The sequence below is a fragment of the Lepidochelys kempii genome, chromosome 1, assembly GCF_965140265.1.
Source record: "Lepidochelys kempii isolate rLepKem1 chromosome 1, rLepKem1.hap2, whole genome shotgun sequence".
NCBI lineage: Eukaryota > Metazoa > Chordata > Testudines > Cheloniidae > Lepidochelys > Lepidochelys kempii.
Genome location: NC_133256.1, coordinates 186,668,570 through 186,694,114, shown reverse-complemented (window position 1 = coordinate 186,694,114; position 25,545 = coordinate 186,668,570). Strand labels below are relative to the sequence as shown.

Sequence of the window (25,545 nt, the reverse complement as noted above, 5' to 3'; positions counted from 1 at the left end):
GCATATATGGGTGCTTTTAGCAAATCATGTCCTTCCTGCGCTACCATTTGAAACAGGTGGTTTTTTACACATATCCATGCTAATTACATGTAAAATAACATGTTCTTGAGCCTCCTCAGGTGTATGGCACAAAGGGAACTAACTACATATGAGTTTTTAAAAGTTATTTTTTTAATTTTCACATAGCATATCATCTAAATCAGACAACTTTCTGTTGTTATTCCTGGTTTATATAGTACTCCTTCACCAATTCCATGACGGGGAGAGATTTTTCCCCCAAGTGGGTGCTTTGGGTATGGGACCCTCTGTGAGTGAGCCCTTCCCTAGACCCTTCCTACTTACCCAGGTGAGCTGCTGGGTGGCAGCCATGGCCTGAATGCTGCCTAGGGATCCCTGAACCTGGGTTCAGGGCTGTGATCCCTCACAATGCCTCCAGCAAAGAGCACAATGAAGGTGTGCCATGTTACAGGCCAAAAACTACCCAAATAGTTAATGCTTCATTTAGGGAAGGAATCTTTCCTTCCTCCTTCAAACATGCAATAGTACAATCAACAGTGAAGAAACCTGCATTTTATGCATCACATCTAGCTAATTACCATCCAGTGTCAACGTTCTGTTCCTGAGCAAGCTCATACAGAAGCGAGTCAAAGGCTGCGTACAAGTTCATGTAACTGAAGCCAACATCCTAGACCCAGCAAAATTTGGATTCAAACCAGGATGGAAAACCATATTAGTGGCTATGTTGGGTGATTTTCCACTATTGATTGATAGAAGGCACTTGTCCTTCTAATTCTCCTAGACCTCATGAGATACTACTTCCCCAGCAACTCTGTAACCTTCTTCAGATGGGTAATGTGCTGAAATGGTTTGAGTCCTCCTTAGGATTCAGCCATAGAATAGTGATGGGAAACTGCACCTCCACATCTAGAACTCTCACTTCTGGAGTCCCACAATGATCTATTCTCTCTCTGATGCTATTCAACATCAACGTGCAACCACTAAGGTAACTGGTAAGACAACATAGACGCAAGTGTTGCAGTATGCAGATGACACACAGCTCTACCTTGTCTTTGCCACATTTGACATCACTCTTGGCCCAGTGCTTGGTGGAGATCAACATCAACCAACTGTTCATCTATCAGCTAAACCCAAGCACAATGCAAGTGATGCGGATTGTCAAAATGAGGAGTTTGCAGCCACTGTGTGGTCTGGTTTGGTTGAAAGTACACTCCCACAACTGGTCATTTCAGTCCACAGTTTAAGATAGCTCCTGGGATTCCTGAGAGCCATAAAACTCTCACCTAGCTGTGTCCACAAGAAACACTATCTACATCTCCAAGTGGCAAAAAGATGACATCTAATCCTGGCAGACAGTGACCTGGCCTCAGCAACATATTCCTTCATTTGGCTTCCCACACAATATCAAGTCCTATTCAAGGTTTCTGTCCTTATCTTCAAAGAGCTCAATAGCCTGTTCACCAAAGATATCATCTGAAACTCTGGGATGAGGACTATGATAGACAACTCTGCTCCTCGGAAACTAGGGAGCACTCCATGGGTAAAGCCCATTTGTGCAGGAGACCGAGCTTTCAAAGGGGCCAGTCCATGGCTGTGAAACAAACTGTCAGAGGATCTTAAAACCATCTAAAATATGCTCACTTTTGTTTCAAGAACTTGGCGCATTTCTTGGACCTTGCCTTCCATAGTACTGTGATGGGGTGGCTAAACCCCACACTGCAGAGTTAAGAATGCAGGAGCAACTCTAGGCCCAGGAAGACCCACCCTGACAGGCTCTCTGGGCATGCTCCAGTTGAAAGAAGGACTTAAAAGAGAGCCTCCTCAGCACAGCAGGGGGTGGGCGGAGAGAGGCAGTCCTGCACTTGCTGCTGCAGAGAGACTACACCAGGAAGGTATTCCCAGGGGGAGGTCTGCTGCATGAATCTGAGACACTCTACCTTGTTGAGACCCATGGATCAGGGACAATTGCCAGCCACAATGGGCCCCAAGGGGAGGGGCAGAGAGGTAAGAAGAGGACCAGTGGAGAGAGTTAGCCAGAGCACAGGTAGCGGACTCCTGCCTTACTCAAGAAGGATCCCGGATCAGAACCTGGTGGAGTGGGAGGGCCTGGGTTTCCGTATCCTATAACCACCAGGTCGGGCTGCTGTCACAGACTGCAACCACCAGAAGACATCAAATAATTAAAAAATAATACTCACAATTTTACCCTAGGAGAGGAAAGGGGAAAAATCACATGGGGCAGATGTTAGTCACATTGCTTCATATACTTCTGGAAGGCTTTCAGATATTATGGAGATGAGAGTGGAATAAAACCTGGAAAGAATAGAACTCTACAAAATGGCTGCTGAATAGTACAAAGGAAGAGCTCATAGTAAACTAGAGGTCTCCGTTTCATAGCTGGATATGCCACATCATCATTCCCTTCAAATGGAGAATTTTCCACACACTTATTTTTTTGGTAGTTATACTAAACAAGAAAAGTTGCTAGATAACTCATGTCAAACCAAATGCAGCAATAAGCATCTGTAGGCCTGTTCTACCCTTAAATTTATTGCAAGTTGCCTTTGTCTACATTGTGGAAGTTATTTCTGGTTTCTCCCTGCCTGGGAGGGAGAGGTAGAACTAGTTTTTATATGAGTCAAATTCATACCAAGTGAGTTTGGGCTGCTTAGGAGTTTGGCACTAAGAATAGTAGGCTGCTCAGTTAGTTGTCATTACTGGCATGAGGTGAAGAAAATATTTAAATAATAATAATAAATTAATAACCCTCACTAGTTTCTAATTTCAAAATAAAACTTATGTCATAGCACCCAGTCAGAGTAAAACCCACAGTAATAATCAGTGGATGTATAAGATCAGAAACAAATTGAGTTGGATAAACTCATAGATGGGACCAGGGCTGGCCCACAACATTTTGGCACCTGAGGCGGGGAGCTCAAATGATGCCCCCATGTCCCCACGCTTGGGCCAAAACTTTGAAAGGTCTCAATTCCGCCTTCTTCCTGTTCTGCTCCTCTCATGGTACTGCTCTGCTACCTACCCCAATAAAGGAGAACTAACAACTTAAAATGCCTTGTTCAAAAATTTTAAGTAACACTTAACTTTCAAATGCCTAAACAACAAATGTAACTTTTCTTGTCTGCATAGTAAACACTGGCATTTTTATCTGTTTGAATAATCAAAGTGGTGCTTTCCGTGCCTTCTTGGTTGCAAAGTTTTGAACTGCTTCCTGCTGAAGGTTGACAGTCTGTGCCAGCTCATGCTCTATTGAGATGGCTGCAAGGCCGACCAGCCTCTCCTGTGTCATTGTGGAGCATAGATGTGTTTTTATTAACTTCAGCTTGGAGAAACTGCATTCTCCACTGGCAACTGTTACAGCAAGTGTTAGAAGTATGCACAGAGCAACAAAAGCATTTGGAAAGAGGGTGGTCATCTTATTTGTGCACATATATTCCAGAACGGCCTTTGGAGTTGATCCTGCTGAAATGTATCTTGAAAAGGCTTTTAGTTCCCCTAAATCACTCGCATCAATATCGCACATGTCTCATGTGTCAACACTGTCTCTAGTGCTGGTGTAGGTCTTCTTCAGGTACAGTGAGGAGTTTTGGAATATCATACAACATCCCAAATATACTGCTGTGTTCCTTGAGCTTCTTCAACTGACTTTATTGCACAATCTAGCACCTGGTTAAAGAATTCAACTTTGAATTGTTGTTTGGGGTCTCTTATGAGATTATCCCATGCCTCATAATCAAAATGTCTTCTTCTTCGGTGACTCTTGTATTCTTGGATGGGTGGGAAAATAGCTTCAGTGTGAAGTTCCTCTGCCAACTTCTGTGCACTCTTCAGAACATTTTGAAATCCCTCATCTGACCGGTAAGACTGTAAGTATCACTTTGCTTTGTCCAGTTCTTCCATTGCTCCAGATATATCTAGGTCAACACCTTGGAGTCTCTTCCTTACATTTATTTCAAACAGTATGTCATGCCACAACACTAAGCCACACAGAAATTTGAAGTTATGTATGTTTCTGGTGATTCCATTTCCCTCTGCCATTGTTCTCCCATGAACAGTTCCTGTCATAGCATTATCCTCCATAATGGCACCTATGTCATCATCTATCTTCCCAATTTGGTGTTTGAGAGGCTTTATCGCCTCCACTCGGCTTTCCCATCGTGTAGCACTCAGTGATTTCAGTGTCACTTAACTCTCAGATTCATGTCTGCACTCCTTTGTTCTTTCCGCTCATGTTGACACCATTATCGTAGCCCTGACCTCTCATGTCAGCTATCGCAATTCCCGTATCTTTCAGCTTTTTAAGAAGCACATTTGTCATACCAGCTCCTGTAGTATCATCAATGTCAATAAATTCTAGAAAATGCTCTCTGATAGTCACCATTGAAGGGACATTTTCACTAGGTTCTGTTGTTGTTACAAAACATACAATTAAAGTAATTTGTTCCATATGGCTGATGTCAGGTGTGCAGTCCAGAAGAACAGAGTAATATCTTGCTGACTTCTGATCTGCCACAATCTTCTGTTTGACTTTTGTTGCCAGTAACTGTATGATCTCATTTTGAATTGTTTTTCCAGGGTAGCGGTATGTGTACATTTCCTGGGTGGTGACTCTTCTTAGATGCTCCTAAAGTACAGCATCAAACTCAGCCATCAGCTCCACAATTTTAAGGAAGTTTCCATTGTTTGGCACATACAGCTGATCTGAAGTGCCAAGCAGTGCTAGTTTTTGGGTAGCAAGCATTCTTACAATGGCAATGAGCCTTTTTAGAAACATTTTGCCAGTAAAGAGTCTCTGATGCAATCTTCTCTTGATGCTGATTATCTATGGTGGCCTTTAACCTTTGTCTCATCTCATGCTCTCTGGTGATTTGCTGCCTTCTCATGGCATGCCAGATTTCTAGCCAGATTTTTCCAGTCCTTTGTTCCTGTAGAACCCAATGTGGCTGGAACATTCGACTGGAAGAGCTTGCAACAAAAACAGTATGCAGCATTTTGGGTTTTTGAGTACATAAGTCATGGCCTCTCCTCTTTGTCACCAGTGGGGATTTCACGCTAGTAATGTGTTGGATGGAAACTCCTATTTTCATTGTCTTTGGGGAACATGAAGTTTTTCACTTGCTGTGGCTCATGCAGTACAAGGAAGTCCCTCAAGTTACTGCTCAAGTGGCTCCACAGTCCAGGATCCTCTAGACTTAAGGAACTAAACTCAGCAGCAGCTGTTTCTTGCACCTCCACCACACAAAAGCTTCCTTTGCTTGCTTTCTTTTTCTGAATGCTGCCCCAGAGGGGCGTTTTCTTCTTTCACTCATGACTGCTGTTGTGTGCCACTATACTGGCTCTCAACACTCAGTTGAAGGGGACAAATAAACAGGCTGGTAGTAGGGCCTGAGTGAGGGAAGATAGCAATGTCTTAAGGGCCTAACTGGCTCCTATCACTTCAGTTGACTGCCTGTTCTCCTCAAGTGGGTTCAGGGAAGCAGCAGGAAACAGGAAGCTCCCTGAGAAGCTGGTGTTACTCAGTCCAGGCTCCTGGGGGTGCTAGAGAGGTACATAAGAGGCTCCTCCTCCTCTCTCTCCCTGCAGCTCCTGCTGCTTTCTGTTATTCCCTCCTTTTCTCCTGCCTACCTGTTATGTCTCTTGTGCCCTACTTCCTCCAGCACAGCACTCCACCATCTCTGTGCATCTAGAGCAGAGAGAATACATATGCACCAGCAGCAGACACAATTTTCTACACTCTGAATCCTAGTGGTGCCCCCCCCCACCCACAGTCTGGCACCTGAAGCGGTTGCCTCAGTTCACCTCATGGTAAGGCCAGTCCTGCATGGGACCCACCACTCAGTGGACAAAAGAGGGTCTGATAATTCCTCACACACCAAAGAGGCCTTTCCAAGAGATGGGGTTACAACGGAGAGAGAGATGCTGTGATGACAGGGGATTTTTGTCAGAAAACAAAAAGAAATAAAAAATCAATTTTCAACACAGCAGAAGAATAACAGTGGGATTTGCATTAGTAACAGAACTGTTATATTTACTGATGATCTAAGAAGGAGAACAAACAGCTAGAAAGATTTGCAGATAAACTTTTCTTTGTCAAGACTAGAGAATACTGTGAGGAACTTCAGAAAAACTTGACAAAGCTATGTCAATGGGCAGCACAAGGGCAGATGAAACTCATTGTTGACAAAGGCAGGTAAATGCACATTTGAAAGAATAGCTCAAACTACTTCTATACCTTTCTCATTTCTAAATTAACTGTAACAACTCAGGAGAAAGACCTGAGTGTCAGTGAGCCTATGTATTTTATTGAACTGTCCACAATGTCCACAGTCAGTCAAAAAATATGCAAAAAGTTAGTATGTATAAAGAGTGGGATAGAAAATAGGAGTGGAAATATTATCATGTCATTATGCAAATCACTGGTACACACTTACCCTGATTACTATGTTACTGTCTCATTACCACATCTGAAAAAAATGTATAGCAGAAATAGGAATGAGTCCAGGGACAGCCAACTACAAACAAAAAGATAGGCTGGGAAAGACTTCTACATAAGGTCTTGCAAAGGAATTGAAATTATTGGGACTGTTTAGAGAGAAGTGGGATAAGTCATGATGGCACCTGTTGTTAAAAGTTCTGTTTTACATAGACCCTTCCAGATACAGGCATTGCCACAAAGAGATTGGGCAGGAGGAAAAAGTGGATAGAACAACAATCTTGCATATCATTACTTTAGTCTTGTATTTATTAGTTGACTCTGTGTAGTACTAACCATTCTGAAACATCTCACTGTAGGCTCCGATTAGCAGGTAAATTGGGCTGTTCCTGCTAGGCAGTTCTGGAGTGACAGCTCATGCCTGGATACCAGCAGCAAGATGCCTTTTAGGTACATACAACAGATAAAATGTAAAACTGGGCAAGTTGGACATGTTGGTAAAAACCATATGTTAATCTATTTCTGAGCTGGTTCTTTTCTGAACATAATACAGAACCAACTAGGAAATCTGCAGTAGTCAATCAGAACGAAATACATAAGAGACCCCAATAGCCCCCAATCCAGTAAAGCATTTAAGCACATGGTTTACTTAAACACATGAATAGTTCCATTGATTTGAAAAAATTAAGCACTGAATTCAGTGCTTTGGTGGCCTAGGACCACACTACATCAGCATATCTATGGATAAAAATATACTGGCCATGTTTCACGGAAATGTAGGTTTAGAAACTCCACCAAAAGCAGATCAGTAAAACAAAACACACATATATATATACACACACACACACACACCATAAAGGAGAGATTTCCTTGCTTTCATAGTATATAGCATCATTGAAGTTTTTGGCTTACATGCTTTTTCTTTGGCAGAGCAGATTTTGGTCCTGGGTTTGGTTTCTTTTGGAGAGGATTTATCAATTTCCCTTTTTTTTTTTTTTTGCCTTGCCTTGAGTGTTTTCAGAAGTATTCTTTATGAATATAGCTGTAATTACTGCACATTTCATGTTAAAGATGCTACTGCTCCCACTGACAGGTACAATAATGGTAACTGTTTGGAATTGAGGACTCTAGTTTGACTATTTTAAAGAAAAGAAAACACTGCCAAAATTAACTGTATGCAGTCAGCTACTTCAGTGCCTCAAATAAAGAAAATATTGATTGAAAATGTTGCTTAGGAATAACAGAACAATGACATGCATTTGTGCTGTAGAGGAAGATTTTGAAAATGAGCTACATATTTAAGTAATTAAAATAATCTGTTTGTAACAGCTGGAAATATAACAAGCCCTTAATATAGCTATAATCCTAATGTGTTTCTTTGCTGTCTTTGCAGGCAGACCAGTAATGATTGTGGTTGAATATATGGAGAATGGATCCCTTGACTCCTTTCTGCGGGTGAGGTGTCATTTTCTGATGACATTTGAATAAGAAGCCATACTAGGTTAAGATTTTAAATCATTTATCATAAATTAACTTTTACATAATGTTATTCATGGATTTTTAGTGAAGAATAGAAGCATTTTCCCCAGGGTACATTTCTTAGGTACAGTGATACATTAGAGCATAACTGGAAAAGAGAAGATTTAAACTTAAGAATATAATTGATTTCTTCTACAAGAGCAGTTCCCATATTTAGCAAAATGTATTTCAAATGGTGCTATTATGAAGGAAAAGATAAATTGAAACGCAAATGCCTTGCCTTATGGAAGCTGTTCATTTTGCTCAATCACTTTCAGAAATACTTTGTTATAATTTTTTGCTCGGGGAGGTATACAGCAGGGTTGGTAACTGATTTGTAATTATTTATGGTTACTTGCATTTAACAAATTGAATTAGAAAACAGTTCACTGGTGCACTGTCTCTACACTACACTACCCTTTTCCCCCTAAAGGTCACCCTGTGACTATTAAGGAAGGGATGTAGAAAGCATGGGAAATTGTTTCATTTGAACTTGATTTTAATCAGTGAGGTGGAAGGAAGAAAAGGCTGCCCCCAAGGTCATACAGGGCCCTCTGCTAACATCAGTAGAGGGCTCTGGCACTCTCCACAGTTCGTGAAAATACACTTACTTTAAGCACAGCCTCCATTAAGAGACCCCTCAAAACCGGCAGGGAACCTACGATTTCAGGATAGCTATGTGAATAATTTAAAATTTGTCTTACATGTATAAATATCAGTAAGCCACACTGACCGTCCATCTCACCGTTATTAGTTGCCATCATGATAAACGTAGGCCTTGAAGTGAGATTCGGAAGAGGAGAGGCTAAGTGGCTTTGTGGACTAGTGTGGAATGGGCATTCCATGTATAAGGGATGAGGTGGAAGAAAGTGTGAAAGTATTTGTGGGAAAGTGTATAAGCAGAGGGTCAAACCTGACAACACTTGGGGGTGGCTTGGTATGATATAGGAGCAGAGAAGCAGGGAGGGGAAGAAAAGTCAGTGGCTTCAAAAGCAAGTGCGAGAAACTTGAACGTGATGATGTGGGGAAGAAGGAGACAACGGAGGGATTCAAAGATGGGGTGATGTAATCAGAATAACAGGCAAAGGTGGTGATATTAGCAACTGTATTTTGAATGGACCAGGGCAGGGTTGAGAGGAAGGCAAGGAAGGGGAGAGTGGTAATAGTCAATACAGGAAAAGATGAGGTATCTGGAGGGAAGAGAGTTTTACCTTAAAAGCATTACTGAAGATGCTTTTATGTATTTTTTGCCTTCCATTTTGATAATTCCCCTCTATTTTTTCATCTACCCTCTATTTCTGTTCACTACACTAGGAAACTCAGGAGTTCCCATTTTCTCTCTCCTGGTCCCAAACATTCACTCTCCCTCTCTTCCATCAAGATTGGATAACACTATGATGTATCGACTAGAAGTGGTCAGAAAAATTCAAATGTAACAATTTTTCATCAGAAGTTGACGATCTGTTTCACAGGCAAAGTTCCTTCGGAAACGCAGGCAGATTTCAAAACACCTCTGCCAGGCACACCTTCACCTGGTTTCCCAGCAGTTCACCTCACTGGCTCATTGCGAGTCACCTGTCAGACTGCCTCTGAGTTGGGGACCCCTGGACTTCCAAGGCAGATTGTCTCTCTGAGTTGGCGCTCCATTTTGTTTTGTGGAGAACTTTGAAATTTTGGGGTCTTGTTCTGAATCAGGGTGAAAGCCAATTTCAAATACTGAAATCCTCCACACAATTACCTTTCTCTGCACAGCTGTAGGATCTAATGAGCTATTCTTGATATGCACTTACAGTACTATGTTAGAAGCTGAGATCATCAAAATTATGAGGTAATTATAGAGCAATGGTGTTCACACTGTACCAAATATATTTTGAGGCAAAATGTTTGGGAATGTGCTAGTCATTATTTTCTGCAGCTGTTTTCTGAGCTTTCTTTCTCACTGCAGATTTGGTTTACTATTTAAAAATGCCTTTTGACAAGATTTTAAATAATAATCAGCATCCGAAAACATTGTGGAGATTTCATTGGAATTTCTGTTAATAATTACCAAAGCAAATGACTGCCAGTATCAAATTTAAAAAGAAATCAGTTTGCTTCATTAAAAATAGTTACTTCCTGCCGATTTCTTAAGTCTAAACTTTGAAATGCTTTTGTGAAGATACAAAGAAGTAGAGAGAGAGTTTATCTCTAAATCATAATACACTTTTGTATTATGCAAAAATGTATTATCACATTATGCACAATACAAAGAGCCTTTCATGTGGCAAGATCTGGAAGAACTTCACAACATCTATATTTCTTCATATTTAAAAGAGTTTCTTTCTACAGCTCTGGGTGTTCTTACATGCAGCCAAAGGATAAAAATCCAAAATATAAGAATATCCCCCACCATAGCAAGTGCTCCTCCAAAAATGTTACCCTGCATGTTACCACCACATCCCTCAACCCAGCCCTTCTCCAAAACCTGAAAAAAAATGATATCTTAGTTCCTGAAAGTCATCATATGGGAGCTCTGATGGACCAATGTGGAAAGTGAACTCCAGAATTTAAAGACCTTCATGGAAGACATCTTACTATCAGCCCCTGCTCTTAAACCAGAGAATTGTTAGCTTTAGTGCTATTACTTGTATTTCAGTAGAATCTAAATGCCCCTATCTCCATTGGGGCCCCACAGTACTAGGCACTACAAAATACATAGTAAGGCAATTCTTGCCCCAAAGAGCTTGCAGTCTAAACAGACAAGACAAACAAAGGGTGGGCGAAAGTAAATATTATCCTCATCCCCATGCTGCAGTTTCCCATGAATAAAATAAGAGCCTTGCCCAAGATCACAGAGAAAGGAAGTGGGTGGCAGAACTGGGAACTGAACCCAGATCACTTGAGTCCCAGTCCAGGGTCTTAAATGCAAGATCAGGCTTCTTCATGTTGCTTTGGTATCACACAGGGAGATAGTCCAAACTCTATAGGATTTGCTAGGTCAAAACCAATACCTTAAGCACCACATAGAAGCTTATATGAAATAGACCGCAGACTCAAAAAATACATATATATGAAAGAGACACACACGGATCTTATGTTCCTGAAATATGTCGTGACAAAGTCTGGCTGCACAGCAGTAAAAGAGTGGTAGATTGCAAGTATATCAGCCCTGGAATGATAAAGGTCCTTTTCCCAATAAGCTGATGAGAAGAGGTTATCTCATGTCAACCAGGGACACCTGAGTCCAATTAAGGGCTGCCTGAGACCTTCAAAAAACGGTCCTCTGGTGAGAGAAGAGGAGAGAGATGCTGCTGCAGAGCTAGTAGCAGCAGGGAGAAAGGCTTCTTCAGGGCGGAAACCTGCCCTTTTCCCTACAGGAGAAACTACCTAAGTGACTGCCTGTTTAGGGGAAGGACTGTCACTCTCGGTCAATAACAAGGCTGCACACCTTACCCCCAGCCCACACCCAGAGATGACATAGGAACAGGTATTCCCCTTTGTTTGTGATGTGAATTTGTTTCCTTTGTTTGATGGAGGAGCACTCTTTGGGCCTGTCCTGAGGCCTACCTCAAAAATATTCAAAACTAAACCCCAAGTGGGAAAACAAATAGTGTCTGGAGTGGGTTTGATTTATTCCAAGCCTCCCACTACCAGAGGAGGGAAGCACTGACCTGGGCAAGGTGGAAGAGATGCCTTGCCACACTGCACAGTACACAAACATTCATAATTTTGAAAGCCGATTCAGCTGTGCATTTAATGAATGAGAATCAACTAATGACAGCAGACTCAGTAAGGTTATTTATTTATTAAAGGACATTTTCATTTTACCTCATCTCAGCAATGTGTGCAAGACACCAAGCACCCTAAATGGCCCGAGATACATGGATTCTAAGACAATACCCTCCTCTTAAATTCTGACTTGCTATCGTTTTCCTTTTCTTCCCCCATCCCACTGTACTAGATTAGATAGTATTGATAAGCATAATATCACCTCTCTTGTAACATGCATGTGCAAATTAAACTTCCAAATACAAGAGTTAAATTTATTAATTAAATTCTTTCCCCTGATCTTACAAAAGGACTGACCTAAATTTGGAACTATGCCCAAACCTAACCTATAAACCAAACCCACCCTTTTAAGAAGAAATAAAAATTCCACTCCCTTGATGATCAATCTGCCTTCCTTACCACTGGGGCATGTTGCCTCTGTTTAAATCTCATACACGGGAGAGAGCTTTGGCTTTTAAGGAAAGCAGTCAACTTTCAAGTTCCAATAGTGGGGAATTCCCAGAGCACAGTGGCCTCAAACCAGAAGTCCATATTCATTTAGGGTGACCAAATTTCTAGTCGTATAAAACTGAACACCCTTGCCCTGCCCCTTCCTGAAGCTCCGCCCCCACTCACTCCATTCCCACTCCCTTGGTCGCTCACTCTCCCCCACCCTCACTCACTTTCACCAGGCTGGGATTGGGGTGTGGGAGAAGGTGAGGGTTCTGGCTGGTGGTGCGAGCTCTGGGGTGGGGCTGGGGATGAAGGGTTTGGGGCACATGAGGGGGCTCAGGGAGGGGGTGCAGACTCTGAGAGGGAGTTTGGGTATGGAAGGGGGCTCAGGGCTGGGGCATGGGGTTCGTGGCGCAGGCTCCCAGCAGCGCTTACTTCAGGCGGTCCCGGAAGCGGTCGGCATGTCCAGCTCCTAGGTGGAGGGGCCAGGGGGCTCTGCGCGCTGCCTGCATTCGCAGACAGCACCCCTGCAGCTCCCACTGGCCACAGTTCCCAGCCAATGGGAGCTGCTGAGCTGGTCCTTCAGGTCGGGGGCAGCACACAGAGCCCCCATAGCCGCCCCTGTGTGCCACTTCCAGGAGCCACGTGGAGCCTTAGCCCCGCTGCACCACCAACTGGACTTTTAGTAGCCCAGTCAGTGGTACTGACCGGAGCCACCAGGGTCCCTTTTCGAACAGGCATTCTGGCTGAAAACCGGACCCTTGGCAACCCTATATTCATTTATTTCTTGGGTTAAACTCCTTTAAATCAGCTGAGCAAAAAATGGGTACAGACTTTCAGATTTGGACCAGTGCCAGCATTAGCCAGTGAAGAGAGGGTATGTGGCTCCATTTCTGTCACCAGCCTCTTCTGGAGTGGAATTTGGAGCTTCTACCCGAGAGTATCCTGTTAGGAGAGAAAAGACTACAGAGCTTTCCCCATTAATTTTGCTCCTGATGGCGAAAGTGATCCGTGACTAGAGAGGAATGATGGTCCAGTGATTACAGTGCTAGTCCAGGATTGGGGGAACCAGATATAATTTCCTGCTCCACCACAGACTATGTGTGAGACTGAGGGCAATTCACTTTGTCTTTGTGTGTCAGCTCCCCATCAGTAAAATGGAATAATAGCACTTCTCTACCTTCCATGGGTGTTGTGAAGAGAAACAAAAGATGCTGAGATGCTTTGTTGATAGAGGCCATATAAGTACCCAATATGGATGAATGGAAGGTGGGAGCTGCTGGCCAAAAGGGAGTCTTGCTCAGGCCTCTTGGTATGGAACAAAGAAGCTTTGAAGATGTTTAAGGAGAGGATTAAGATAAATAGGATGTGAACAAGAAAAGCTTTAGAGACTGGCACATCACTGCTGAAACCTACCTGTTTTGTTAACTCCATGGCTTGTTTTCTTTGACATCATCCTTTCTGAAGGATCAGTGAGATATCACACAGGCACTCCATTAATTAATCAGCAGTAACAGCTCTCATGGGCTTTACAAATGAGGTGTTATCCCCATTTTACATGTGGGGAAACAGAAATGAAGTACCTTGGCCAAGATCACATACCAGGTCAGTGATGGAGCCAGAAATAGAACGTCAGGCTGGCTCCCACTCCTGCACCCTGGTCAGTGAACCACGCTGCCTCCCTGCAATGTAGTGGCACAGCAACATTTTCCTCAGCACAGTCTTATCAGGTGGTTGTGACAACGGGTGTATGTCTTTTGGTGCCTCCTGGGAGCGGCCTCACAGCGTTGATTCATCCCCTCCCCAGTGGGGTGTCTAAGCAGTCGTTCTAGAGGGTCAGATGGTAGCATGGGGTTGTTGAGTTATAACCCGTCAGTTTGTTTCAAAGTCCCTGCTAGCAGGGCCAGCCTGCCTGAAGCAACTGAGTGCAGCAGAGCCTAGTTAGCATCGGAACTGTAAGAAACAGATTGAATGGACTTACATGTTCATGAGAGTTTTTGCTGCTTAGAAGTCAGAGTGGGAAATGTGAGAGATAGAAAAGCTCCTGACTTTGCACTGTTCTGTAGCTAGAGATGGTTTGTTCATTTTAAGGATTTAAGCTTCACAAAAGGAATGTAGCCAGAGACTGACATTTGGGGATTTGTTTATGTTTATGACTGGCTAAGAACCTTAGAACCCTGTAAAATAAATTAGAAACTCTCCCTCCGAGAGCTTTTATTTTGCTTCCCTGGCTACCTGTGTAGTTTTTCTCCAGCTGCAGAGTAGCTAATCTTAACTACTGTATTTTATTTCCATTAGGCTTTTGAAATGCGCTAATCAATAATTAGTGCACTGAGATAGCAAATTGGGACACAGCAACATTAAATCAGATCACAGTTCTAGTTAAATTGCTTTGTTCCATAAATTGTTCTTTAAGAGGCCTGATTATACTAGTAATCCATTAGCATTTAATTGTGGTGTGTTGTCTCACTCTTCCATTCCAATGCTGTAGGGATTTACATGGGAGGGAGGTTATGGGGGGTGGGGCCAAACAACTCTTTAAGATTTGCCTTGTGGCATTTTTATGTAACTGTTCCATAAAGAGAGAGGGGTATGGGGTTCTAGGGAGGGGTCAAGGGTTGCAGCTTCCCAGTTGTGTGACTCCCAGAGATATGCAAGGAAGGGAATCTTCCAGTTACATGCTGGTCAGACTCTCCATCCTGCTCCTCCGGCACCACTGGTTCTTGTCCAGGCACCCCTGCACCAGTGCAAAACTCCGTTTTCTCTCTCAGGTAGGTACAGGGTGCTTCAAGTATCCTCAGTTATGAGTGTTCATCTTCATGATGCAAAGTGGCTGTAAACACTGTCATTCTGCTTTGGTAGTGTCTAACACCCATTGGTCACTAGTTTAAGTGACAACACGTGGTGAAGGGGGCAATGGATAATCCAGTCTCCTGATGCCTATGAAAGCAGAATGCCATGGAGATCAGCTCCTCCTGCTCCTGGCCACTGAGGGTATGTCTACACTGCAGTTAGACACCCACAGCTGGCCCATGTCAGCTGCCTCAGGCTTGCAGGATTCGGGCCAAGGGGCTGTTTAATTGTGGTGTAGATGTTCCCACTGTGAGGGAGGAGGGTCCACCAGACATCTGATATGATTGCTCTCTATAAATATATCAGAGGGATAAATGAGGGAGAAGAATTATTTAAGCTTAGTACCAGTGTGGACACAAGAACAAATGGATATAAACTGGTCATCGGGAAGTTTAGACTTGAAATTAGACGAAGGTTTCTAACCATCAGAGGAGTGAAGTTTTGGAATAGCCTTCCAAGGGAAGCAGTGGGGGCAAATGACCTATCTGGCTTTAAGATTAAACTCGATAAGTTTATGGAAAAGATGGTATGATGGATAACATGACTTTGGCAATTAATTGATCTTTAAATATTCATGGTAAATAGGCCCAGTGGCCTGTGATGGGGTGTTAGATGGGGTGGGATCTGAGTTACTACAGAGAATTCTTTCCTGGGTATCTGGCTGGTGAATCTTGCCCAGATGCTCAGGGTTCAGCTGATCGCCATATTTGGGGTTGGGAAGGAATTTTCCTCCAGAGGCAGATTAGAAGAGGCCCTGGGGGTTTTTCGCCTTCCACTGTAGCATGGAGCACGGGTCACTTGCTGGAGGATTCTCTGCTCTTTGGAGTCTTTAAACCATGATTTGAGGACTTCAGTAAGCTCAGACATAGGTGAGAGGTTTATCGCAGGAGTGGGTGGGTGAGATTCTGTGGCCGGCATTGTGCAGGAGGTCAGACTAGATGATCATAATGGTCCCTTCTGACCCTAATATCTATGTATCTGTGTATCTACACTGCTATTACAGCCCCTTACCCTGACTTCTGTGACCCCAAGTCAGCTGTCTCAGGCCACCTGCAGGTTTTTAATTGCAGTGTAGACATAGCCTGAAAGCCTTTGATACTCAAGCCGCACAATGCCTCCTTGGGTGGGCTTCAAAGCTGGCACTCCCACCTTCCTTTTCAGTCAGATCAGAGTTCTTTTCATTTGGAGAAGAATAATCTGGCCCTTATTTTGTTTGTTTTCTTGTAAAACTATGGCCTTCATGCGTACTTGTAAAGCATGAACATAAGAACGGCCATCCTAGGTCAGACCAAAGGTCCATATAACCCAGAATTCTGTCTTCTGACAGTGGCCAAAGCCAGGTGCCCCAGAGGGAATGAACAGAACAGGTAATCATCAAGTGATCCATCACCTGTTACCCATTCCCAGCTTCTGGCAAACAGAGGCTAGGGACACCATCCCTGCCCATCCTGGCTAATAGCCACTGTGGACCTATCCTCCATGTACTTATCTAGTTCTTTTTTTAACCCTGTTATAGGCTTGACCCTCGCAACAACCTCTGGCAAGGAGTTTCACAGGTTGACTGTGTGTTGTGTGAACAAATACTTCCTTTTGTTTATTTTAAACCTGCTGCCTATTAATTTATTTTGGTGACCCCTAGTTCTTGTGTTATGAGAAGGAGTAAATAACACTTCCTTATTTACTTTCTCCACACCAGTCATGATTTTACAGACCTTTCTCATATTCCCCATTGTCGTCTCTTTTCCAAGCTGAAAAGTCCTAGTCTTATTAATTGCTCCTCATATGGAAGCCGTTCCATACCGCTAATCATTTTTATTGCCCTTTTCTGAACCTTTTCCAATTCCATATACCCTTTTTGAGATGGGGCAACCATATCTGCGCACAGTATTCAAAAGGTGGGTGTACCAGGCATTTATATAGAGGCAATGTGATATTTCTGTCTTATTATCTATCCCTTTCTTAGTGATTCCCAACATTCTGTTTGCCTTTTTTTTTTAAACTGCCGCTGCACATTGAGTGGATGTCTTCAGAGAACTATTCACAATCATTCCAGGATCTCTTTCTTGAGTGGTAACAGCTAATGTAGACCCAATCATTTTATATGTATAGTTGGGATTACGTTTTCCAATGTGCACTACTTTGCATTTATCAACATTGAATTTCATCTGCCGTTTTGTTGCCCAGTCACTCAGTTTTGTGCTACCCTTTTGTAGCTCTTCGCAGTCTGCTTGGGACTTAACTATATGGAATAGTTTTGTATCATCTGCAAATTTTGCCACCTCACTGTTTACCCCTTGTCAAGGTTCCTTCCCCACTGTGAACTCTAGGGTACAGATGTGGGGACCTGCATGAAAACCTCCTAAGCTTACTTTTACCAGCTTAGTTTAAAACTTCCCCAAGGTACAAACTATTTTACCTTTTGCCCTTGCACTTTCACTGCCACTACCAAACATCCAACACCAGTTACTGGGAACGAGTCCGTTTGGAAATGTCTTTCCCCCCAAAATCCTCCCAAATCTTACACCCCCTTTCCTGGGGAAGGTTTGATAAAAATCCTCACCAATTTGCATAGGTGACCACAGACCCAAACCCTTGGATCGTAAGAACAATGAAAAAACATTCAGTTTCTTAAAAGAAGAATTTTAATAGAAGAAAAAGTAAAAAGAATCACCTCTGTAAAATCAGGATGGTAAATACCTTACAGGGTAATTAGATTCAAAACATAGAGAATCCCTCTAGGCAAAACCTTAAATTACAAAAAGACACAAAAACAGGAATATCCATTCCATTCAGCACAGCTTATTTTCTCAGCCATTTAAAGAAATCAGAATCGAACGCATATCTAGCTAGATTACTTACTAAGTTCTAAGACTCCATTCCTATTCTGTCCCCGGCAAAAGCATCACACAGACAAAGAGAGAGGCTTTGTTTCTCCCTCCTCCCAGCTTTTGAAAGTATCTTGTCTCCTCATTGGTCATTTTGGTCAGGTGGCAGCGAGGTTATCCTAGCTTCTTAACCCTTTACAGGTGAAAGGGTTTTTTCCTCTGGCCAGGAGGGATTTAAAAGTGGTTAGCCTTCCCTTTATATTTATGACACACACCCCAAATCACAGATAGAGTGAAACACTGGCTGGGTTTTCTTCCTGGAGCTCTAGGAAAAAACAGAGTTAATAAGACACATGCACCTCTAAATATACTACCAAGTATATAAAGACTAACGATATTTTCCACATCTCAAGGACGATTTTAACCAGTTGATTCTGGGAAACTTGCATGGGAGAGTGCATCAGCCACTTTGTGAGAAGCTCCTGAGATGTGTTGGATGTCGAAATCAAAATCTTGGAGAGCTAAACTCCACCGAATAAGTTTTTTGTTATTTCCCGTGATGGTATGAAGCTACTGTAGCGCAGCATGATCGGTTTGCAGGTGGAAACACCGTCCCCAAACATATGGGCGTAGCTTTTCCAGAGTGTAGACAATGGCGTAACATTCTTTTTCACTGACTGACCAGTTGCTTTCCCTCTCAGACAGCTTCTTGCTGAGAAACACTACAGGGTGGAATTCTTGATCCGGTCCTTCCTACATTAAAACTGCTCCCACACCACGCTTGGACGCATCTGTGGTTACTAGGAACGGTTTGTCAAAGTCTGGGGCCCTTAGTACGGGGTCAGACATGAGTGTCACTTTAAGCTGGTTAAAGGCCTTCTGACACTCTTCGGTCCACTGAATCGCATTTGGCTGTTTCTTTTTGGTTAGGTCTGTCAGTGGGGCGGCGATTTGGCTGTATTGAGGTACAAATTGCCTGTAATAACCAGCCAAGCCTAAGAAGGATTGAACCTGTTTCTTTGACCTTGGGACAGGCCACTCTTGGATAGCATCCACTTTGGCCTGTAGGGGGTTGATAGTTCCTTGACCCACCTGGTGTCCAAGGTAAGTCACTCTGTTTAGGTCTATTTGACACTTCTTAGCCTTAACAGTTAGTCCTGCCTCCCTTATGTGCTCAAAGACTTTTTGTAGATGTTCCAGGTGTTCTGCCCAGGAATCCGAAAATATGGCCACATCGTCAAGGTAGGCGACTGCATATTCTCCTAACCCCTATAGGAGACCATCTACAAGTCTTTGGAAGGTGGCAGGTGCATTCCGCAGCCCGAAAGGGAGTACATTAAATTCATACAGCCCAACATGTGTGGTGAAGGCTGACTTTTCCTTAGCGGATTCATCTAGCGGTACCTGCAAGTACCCCTTGGTTAAGTCCAAGGTAGAGATGAACTGGGCCCGTCCCAGTTTCTCTAATAATTCATCTGTGCATGGCATTGGATAGTTGTCTGGGCGAGTTACAGCATTTAGCTTATGGTAGTCCACGCAAAAACGTATCTCCCCGTCTAGTTTGGGAACTAGAACCAATGGAGATGCCCATGCACTGCCAGAGGGGCGGATTACACCCATCTGTAACATATCCTGGATCTCCCATTCTATAGCAGTTTTAGCTTGAGGAGACACCCGGTAAGGTTGGGTGAGCAATGGAGTAGTATGCCCGTTCAGTCAGTCCTGCGGTGGCTGAGAATGTCGGCGCGTAGCAAGTGCACAGGTCCTGGATCTGCTGTCGCTGTATACGCCCAAGGGTCATGGAGAGATTCACCTCTTCCACGCCACCAGCACTTTTGCCTTCATAGTAGACACCTTCAGGCCACTCAGCGTCATCTCCTCCCTGGGCTGTAAACTGACAAACCTTTAATTCTCTGGAATAAAAGAGCTTTAGAGAATTAATATGGTATACCTTAGGCTTTCGGTTGGAGGTGGGGAATGCTATGAGATAATTAACAGCTCCCAGGCGCTCCTGGACCGTGAATGGCCCTTCCCACGATGCTTCCATTTTATGGGCCTGGAGCGCCTTTAAGACCATGTCCTCGTCCCCTACTTTGAAGGAACGCTCTCTGGCATATTTATCATACCAGGCTTTTTTTTTCTTTTTGAGCATCCTGTAGGTTTTCTTTAGCAAGGGCTCAAGAGGTTCGGAGGGTGTTTTGTAGCTTGGTTACAAAGTCCAGAATGTTAGTTCCTGGAGAAAGTGTAAATCCCTCCCATTGCTGCTTCACCAACTGTAATGGCCCCTTAACCTCGCGGCCATATAAAAGTTCAAATGGTGAAAACCCTAAACTGGGGTGTGGTACAGTTCTGTAGGCAAAGAGCAACTGCTGCAATACTAGGTCCCAATCATTGGAGTGCTCATTTACGAATTTACGTATCATGGCCCCCAAAGTTCCATTAAACTTCACCACCATGCCATTTGTTTGATGATGGTAAGGGGTGGTAACCAAGTGATTTACCCCATGAGCTTCCCAAAGGCTTTCCATAGTTTCTGCCAGGAAATTAGTTCCTGCATCTGTGAGGATGTTGGAGGGCCAACCTACCCTGGCAAAAATGTCTGCTAGTGCCTGGCACACACTTTTAGCCCTGGTGTTGCTTAGAGCTGCTGCTTCCGGCCATCGGGTGGCAAAATCCATGAAAGTCAGTATGTACTGCTTTCCTTTGGGTGTCTTTTTCGGAAAAGGACCCAGAATATCCACAGCTACTCACTGAAATGGAACTTCAATGATAGGGAGTGGCTGGAGAGGGTATTTGACCTAGTCTTGGGGTTTTCCTACCTTTTGGCATACCTCACAAGACCGGACATAGGTAGAAACATCCTTGCCCAGTCCCTCCCAGTGGAATGACCTCCCCAAACGGTCTTTGGTCCTGTTCACCCGAGCATGGCCACTAGGATGATTGTGGGCTAAGCTCAAGAGCTTGACCCGGTACTTAGTTGGAATTACCAACTGTCTCTGAGGATGCCAGTCTTCCTGGTGTCCACCAGAAAGAATTTCCTTGTATAAAAGTCCTCTTTCTACAACAAACCTGGATCGATTGGAAGAGCTGAGAGTTGGTGGCTTGCTTCGTGCCGCCGTCCAAGCTCTCTGGAGGCTTTCATCTGCTTCCTCTTCTGTCTGGAACTGTTCCCTTGATGCTGGAGACATCAGTTCCTCATTGGATTGTGGACCTCGGCTTGGTCCCTTTGGAAGCGATGTAGGGGATGGGGCTGTTTCCGTTGACAGTGAACCGCTCTCCACTGGTGTACTATGTTGGGGTTCAGGTTCCGGCTGAACCTCTTGTGTAGGGTTATGGGCTGCTGCCGGTTCAGGTTCGGTGGGGCCCTCTGGTGTTGGGGTTGCAAGTACTGGATTCAGTGCTGGCAATGGGTCTGGTGCTAGTTGTTCCACCGGTTCTGGTTCTGGCTCTGTCTGGGACTGGATCCACTACTGCTGTTGCAGACATCGTCCCGGTGTCCGGGTCCATCACCTCTGACTGGGTCCTGGTAGAAGTTTCCGGAACAGAGCTAGGAATGACGGCTTGTTTAGCCTAGCTGCGGGTGACCATTCCCACCCTCTTGGCTCGCTTCACTTGATTGGCCAAGTGTTCCCCCAACAGCATGGGGATGGGATAATCATCATAGACTGCAGAAGTCCACATTCCTGACCAGCCCTTGTACTGGACAAGCAACTTGGCTGTAGGCAAATTGAAAGAGTTGGACTTGAAGGGTTGAATCATCACTTGGACCTCTGGGTCGATTAAGATGGGGTCCACTAAGGAAGCATGGATAGCAGACACTTGTGCTCCGGTGTCCCTCCACGCAGTGACCTTGTTCCCGCCCACACTCACAGTTTCCCTCCGCTCCAAGGGTATCTGGGAGGTATCTGGGCCAGAGGACCTCTGGTGTGATTCCACTGCAATGAACTGTAATCTGTTGGGGTTCTTGGGGCAGTTGGCCTTTACATGCCCCGGCTCGTTACATTTAAAACATCGTCCAGCTGACGGGTCACTGGGGTGAGGTGGGTTGCTGGAGAACGGTGTGGCGGGACGATAAGGTTTCTGGAGGTTTCCTTGGGGGGTAGTTGGGGCCTTGGGCTGCCCCCGATAGTAGGTGTGGTCTGAAGTTGTCCCTTCTGGTATCCGCTCCAACTGCGACCAGTTTTTTTCCTTTCTGCCACCTCCACCCATTTGGCTCCAATCTCCTCTGCCTCGATTACAGTTTTGGGCTTCCCGTCTAAGATGTATCTTTCTATTTCCTAAGGAACACCCTCTAAGAACTGTTCCATTTGCATTAGGAAGGGCAAATCTTCTGGAGATTTAACACTTGCTCCTGATATCCAGGCATCCCAATGTTTCACAATGTGGTAGGCATGTCAGGTAAATGACACGTCTGGTTTCCACCTTAGGGCTCTGAACCGCCGACGGGAATACTCGGGTGTTAGCCCCATTCTGACTCTCGCCTTGGTTTTAAACAGTTCATACTGGTTGATGTGTTCTTTAGGCATTTCAGCCACCACCTCAGCTAAGGGTCCACTGAGCTGCAGCCTCAGCTCTACCATGTATTGGTCTGTAGAGATGCTGTACCCAAGGCAGGCCCTTTCGAAGTTTTCTAAGAAGGCATTGGTATCATCGCCTGCCTTGTAGATGGGGAACTTTCTGGGATGGGAAGTGGTACCTGGAGAAGGATTGCTAGGGTTTGTTAGTATATTCTGCTGAGCCTTTGCCTTCTCCATCTCCAGTGCATGCTTCCTCTCTTTTTCCTTTTCTTCCATTTTCATCCGCATGAGTTCTATCTGTCTTTCATGTTCCTTTTGTTTTTCCTCACCCTCAAATCTGGCTAATTCCAGCTTTTGTTGAACCGTGGAGTCTGTCATCGTAACCTCTCTGTTTTTAACTAACTTTACACCTGAGAGTTAGAAAGAAAACAAAACAAAAAAAACCCTTGGCTTGTAAAATTTTGTTGTGCTGTCCGGATACCTATGTTCTCTGATACTGATTGTCAGCTTACAGAGAAATCCTAAAAAAAAAAAAACCCTAACACCTTTGTCTCCAGGCAAATAGGCAGAAAATCCCTCTAGTTGCTCTTAGGTTAAAAAAAAAACAAAAAAAAACCTTCTTAAGGTCTGTGAAGACTGGTGAATTTCCCTACAGGTGGTTAACTACCCTGCCTTTAGGTAGAGAAAACTCCAGCTCACAAAAGATAATTCCCTTTTGTCTCTGCTCTGGACCCAAAGCAGAGAAAAAAAACTCTAACTGCTTTCAGCCAAAAACCTGCTTTTCAGCAGCCCAAAGGAAAAAAAAATTCCTTTTTAAGATCTGTGCTTTTTGTTCAAAAAATCAAAATCCTAAAAAAAAACAAAAAACCCAAAAACTAACACCTTTGTCTCCAGGCAAATAGACAGAAAACCTCTCTAGTTGTTTTTAGGTAAAAAACAACTTCAGGTCTGTGAAGACTTGTGAATTTCCCTGCAGGAGGTTAACTACCCTGCCTTTAGGTAGAGAAAACTCCAGCTCACAAAAGACAATTCCCTTTTGTCTTTGCTCTGGCCCTTTTTCCAGATCATTTATGGATATGCTGAATAGGACTAGTCCCAGTACAAACCCCTGGAAGACAACACTATTTACCTCTCTCCATTCTGAAAACTGACCATTTATTCTTACCCTTTGTTTTCTGTATTTTAACCCACTACCAATCCGTGAGAGGACCTTCCCTCTTATCCCATGACAGCTTACTTTGCTTAAGAGCCTTTGGTGAGGGACTTTGTCAAAGGCTTTCTGAAAATCTAAGTATACTATATCCACTGGATCCCCCTTGTCTACATGTTTGCTGACCCCCTCAAAGAATCTAGTAGATTGGTGAGGCCTGATTTCCCTTTACAAAAACCATGTTGAATCTTCCCCAAGAAAACACGTTCATCTATGTGTCTGACAATTTTGTTCTTTACTATAGTTTCAACGAGTTTGCCCAGTACTGAAGTCAGGCTTACCGGCCTGTAATTGTCAGGATCACTTCTGGTGCCCTTTTTAAAAATTGGCATCACATTAGCTATCCTCCAGTCATTTGGTACAGAAGTTGATTTAAATAATAGGTTACAAACTACAATTCGTAGTTCTGCAATTTCACATTTGAGTTCCTTCAGAACTCCTGGGTGAATACCATTGGTCCTGTTTATCAGTTTGTTCCAAAACCTCCTCTAATGACACCTCAATCTGTGACAGTTCCTCAAATTTGTCACCTAAAAAGAATGGCTCAGGTTTGGGAATTTCCCTCACATCCTCAGTCATGAAAACCAATGCAAAGAATTCATTTAGTTTCTCCACAATGGCCTTATCATCCTTGAGTGCTCCTTTAGCATCTCAATTGTCCAGTGGCCCCACTGGTTGTTTAGCAGGCGTCCTGCTTCTGATGTACTTTAAAAAAAAAATTGCAATTACTTTTTGAGTCTTTGGCTAGCTGTTCTTCAAATTCTTTTTTGGCCTTCCTAATTATATTTTTACACATCATTTGCCAGAGTTTATGCTCCTTTCTATTTTCCTCACTAGGATTGAACTTCCACTTTTTAAAGGATGGCTTTTGCCTTTCACTGCTTCTTTTACTTTGTTGTTTAGCCACGATGGCACTTTTTTGGTTCTCTTACTATGTTTTTTAATTTGGGGTATACATTTAAGTTGAGCCTCTATTATGGTTTCTTTAAAAAGTTTCCATGCAACTTGCAGGAATTTCACTTTTTGCACTGTACCTTTTAATTTCTGTTTAACTAAATTCCTCATTTTTGAGTAGTCCCTCTTTCTGAAAGGCCCCTGCTCCTGCTTAGAAGCCTATGCCATTATTTTCTCTTTCATTGTAAAACAATAAGTGGTCATAGAAAAAGCTAGATTTCAATACTGAGAAGCATCATGTACCAAAACACTGTAAAACAATTAATCCTCTTCCTCAAAAAAAGTGTTTTTAAAGACTATATAAAATAATTTGTTGAGCTATCTTGATGCATGAACAGTAGCAGACTATACTGTAAACTATAAGGCCAGGATTTATTACCAAACTTTAATTCCCCAAGGCAAGTCTAGTAGAGGCTAAAAGAAGTGAAAGATAAGTTTCTGGAGGGAAGAAGTCTCTGAGTATATTGCTCTTGGAGGCAACAGCCATTATTATGTAATTCCCAGAGCAGCTTTGCCATCAACCTCACCCTTCCTGTCAGCTAGAGGTTAGATGCTGCAGTGGAAGCCTACATTAAATAACGTTGGGGAAAAGGGAGGGAAAGAGAAAAATGAAGACTTGGAGAGAGTTCTATAAAATGAAGTTGTAAAGTACATGTTGTAAATCCATCTAATGTGGCCTCACTAGTCAGAAAGTCATCTTTGGGGAAAAGAGGCCACATGCCATTGCTAAATTTAATGGTTCCCTTTCTTATTTATCTGCAGCAAGAGAGGCAACAACATCAAAGCTCATAACTAATACTCTGTCTTTTCCCTTCAGACACAACATGCACTTCCACTCTTATTTATTGGAGGCGCACTCCTTTCCCAGTAGGAGAAAGCCAGCATTTCAGTACCTTTTGTAGGGACTGTTAAGGCAGCAATTTTTTTTCTCTGAACCAAAAAACAGATTGGGCATTTAAAAATTGAGCTGGAAATAAATACCACAAAATCAAGTATTAT

General features: G+C 43.4%; 1 protein-coding gene across 7 annotated transcripts in view; it reads left to right on the top strand.

The window, feature by feature from the left end:
- EPHA6 (EPH receptor A6) overlaps positions 1-25,545 on the top strand; it is an 872,967-nt gene that overhangs the window by 759,980 nt on the left and 87,442 nt on the right. For all 7 annotated transcript variants that reach the window (XM_073305263.1, XM_073305254.1, XM_073305245.1 and 4 more), the window contains one exon: positions 7,863-7,924. In XM_073305263.1, coding sequence (XP_073161364.1) covers positions 7,863-7,924 — 62 coding nt within the window. The remainder of the gene's footprint in view (positions 1-7,862; positions 7,925-25,545) is intronic.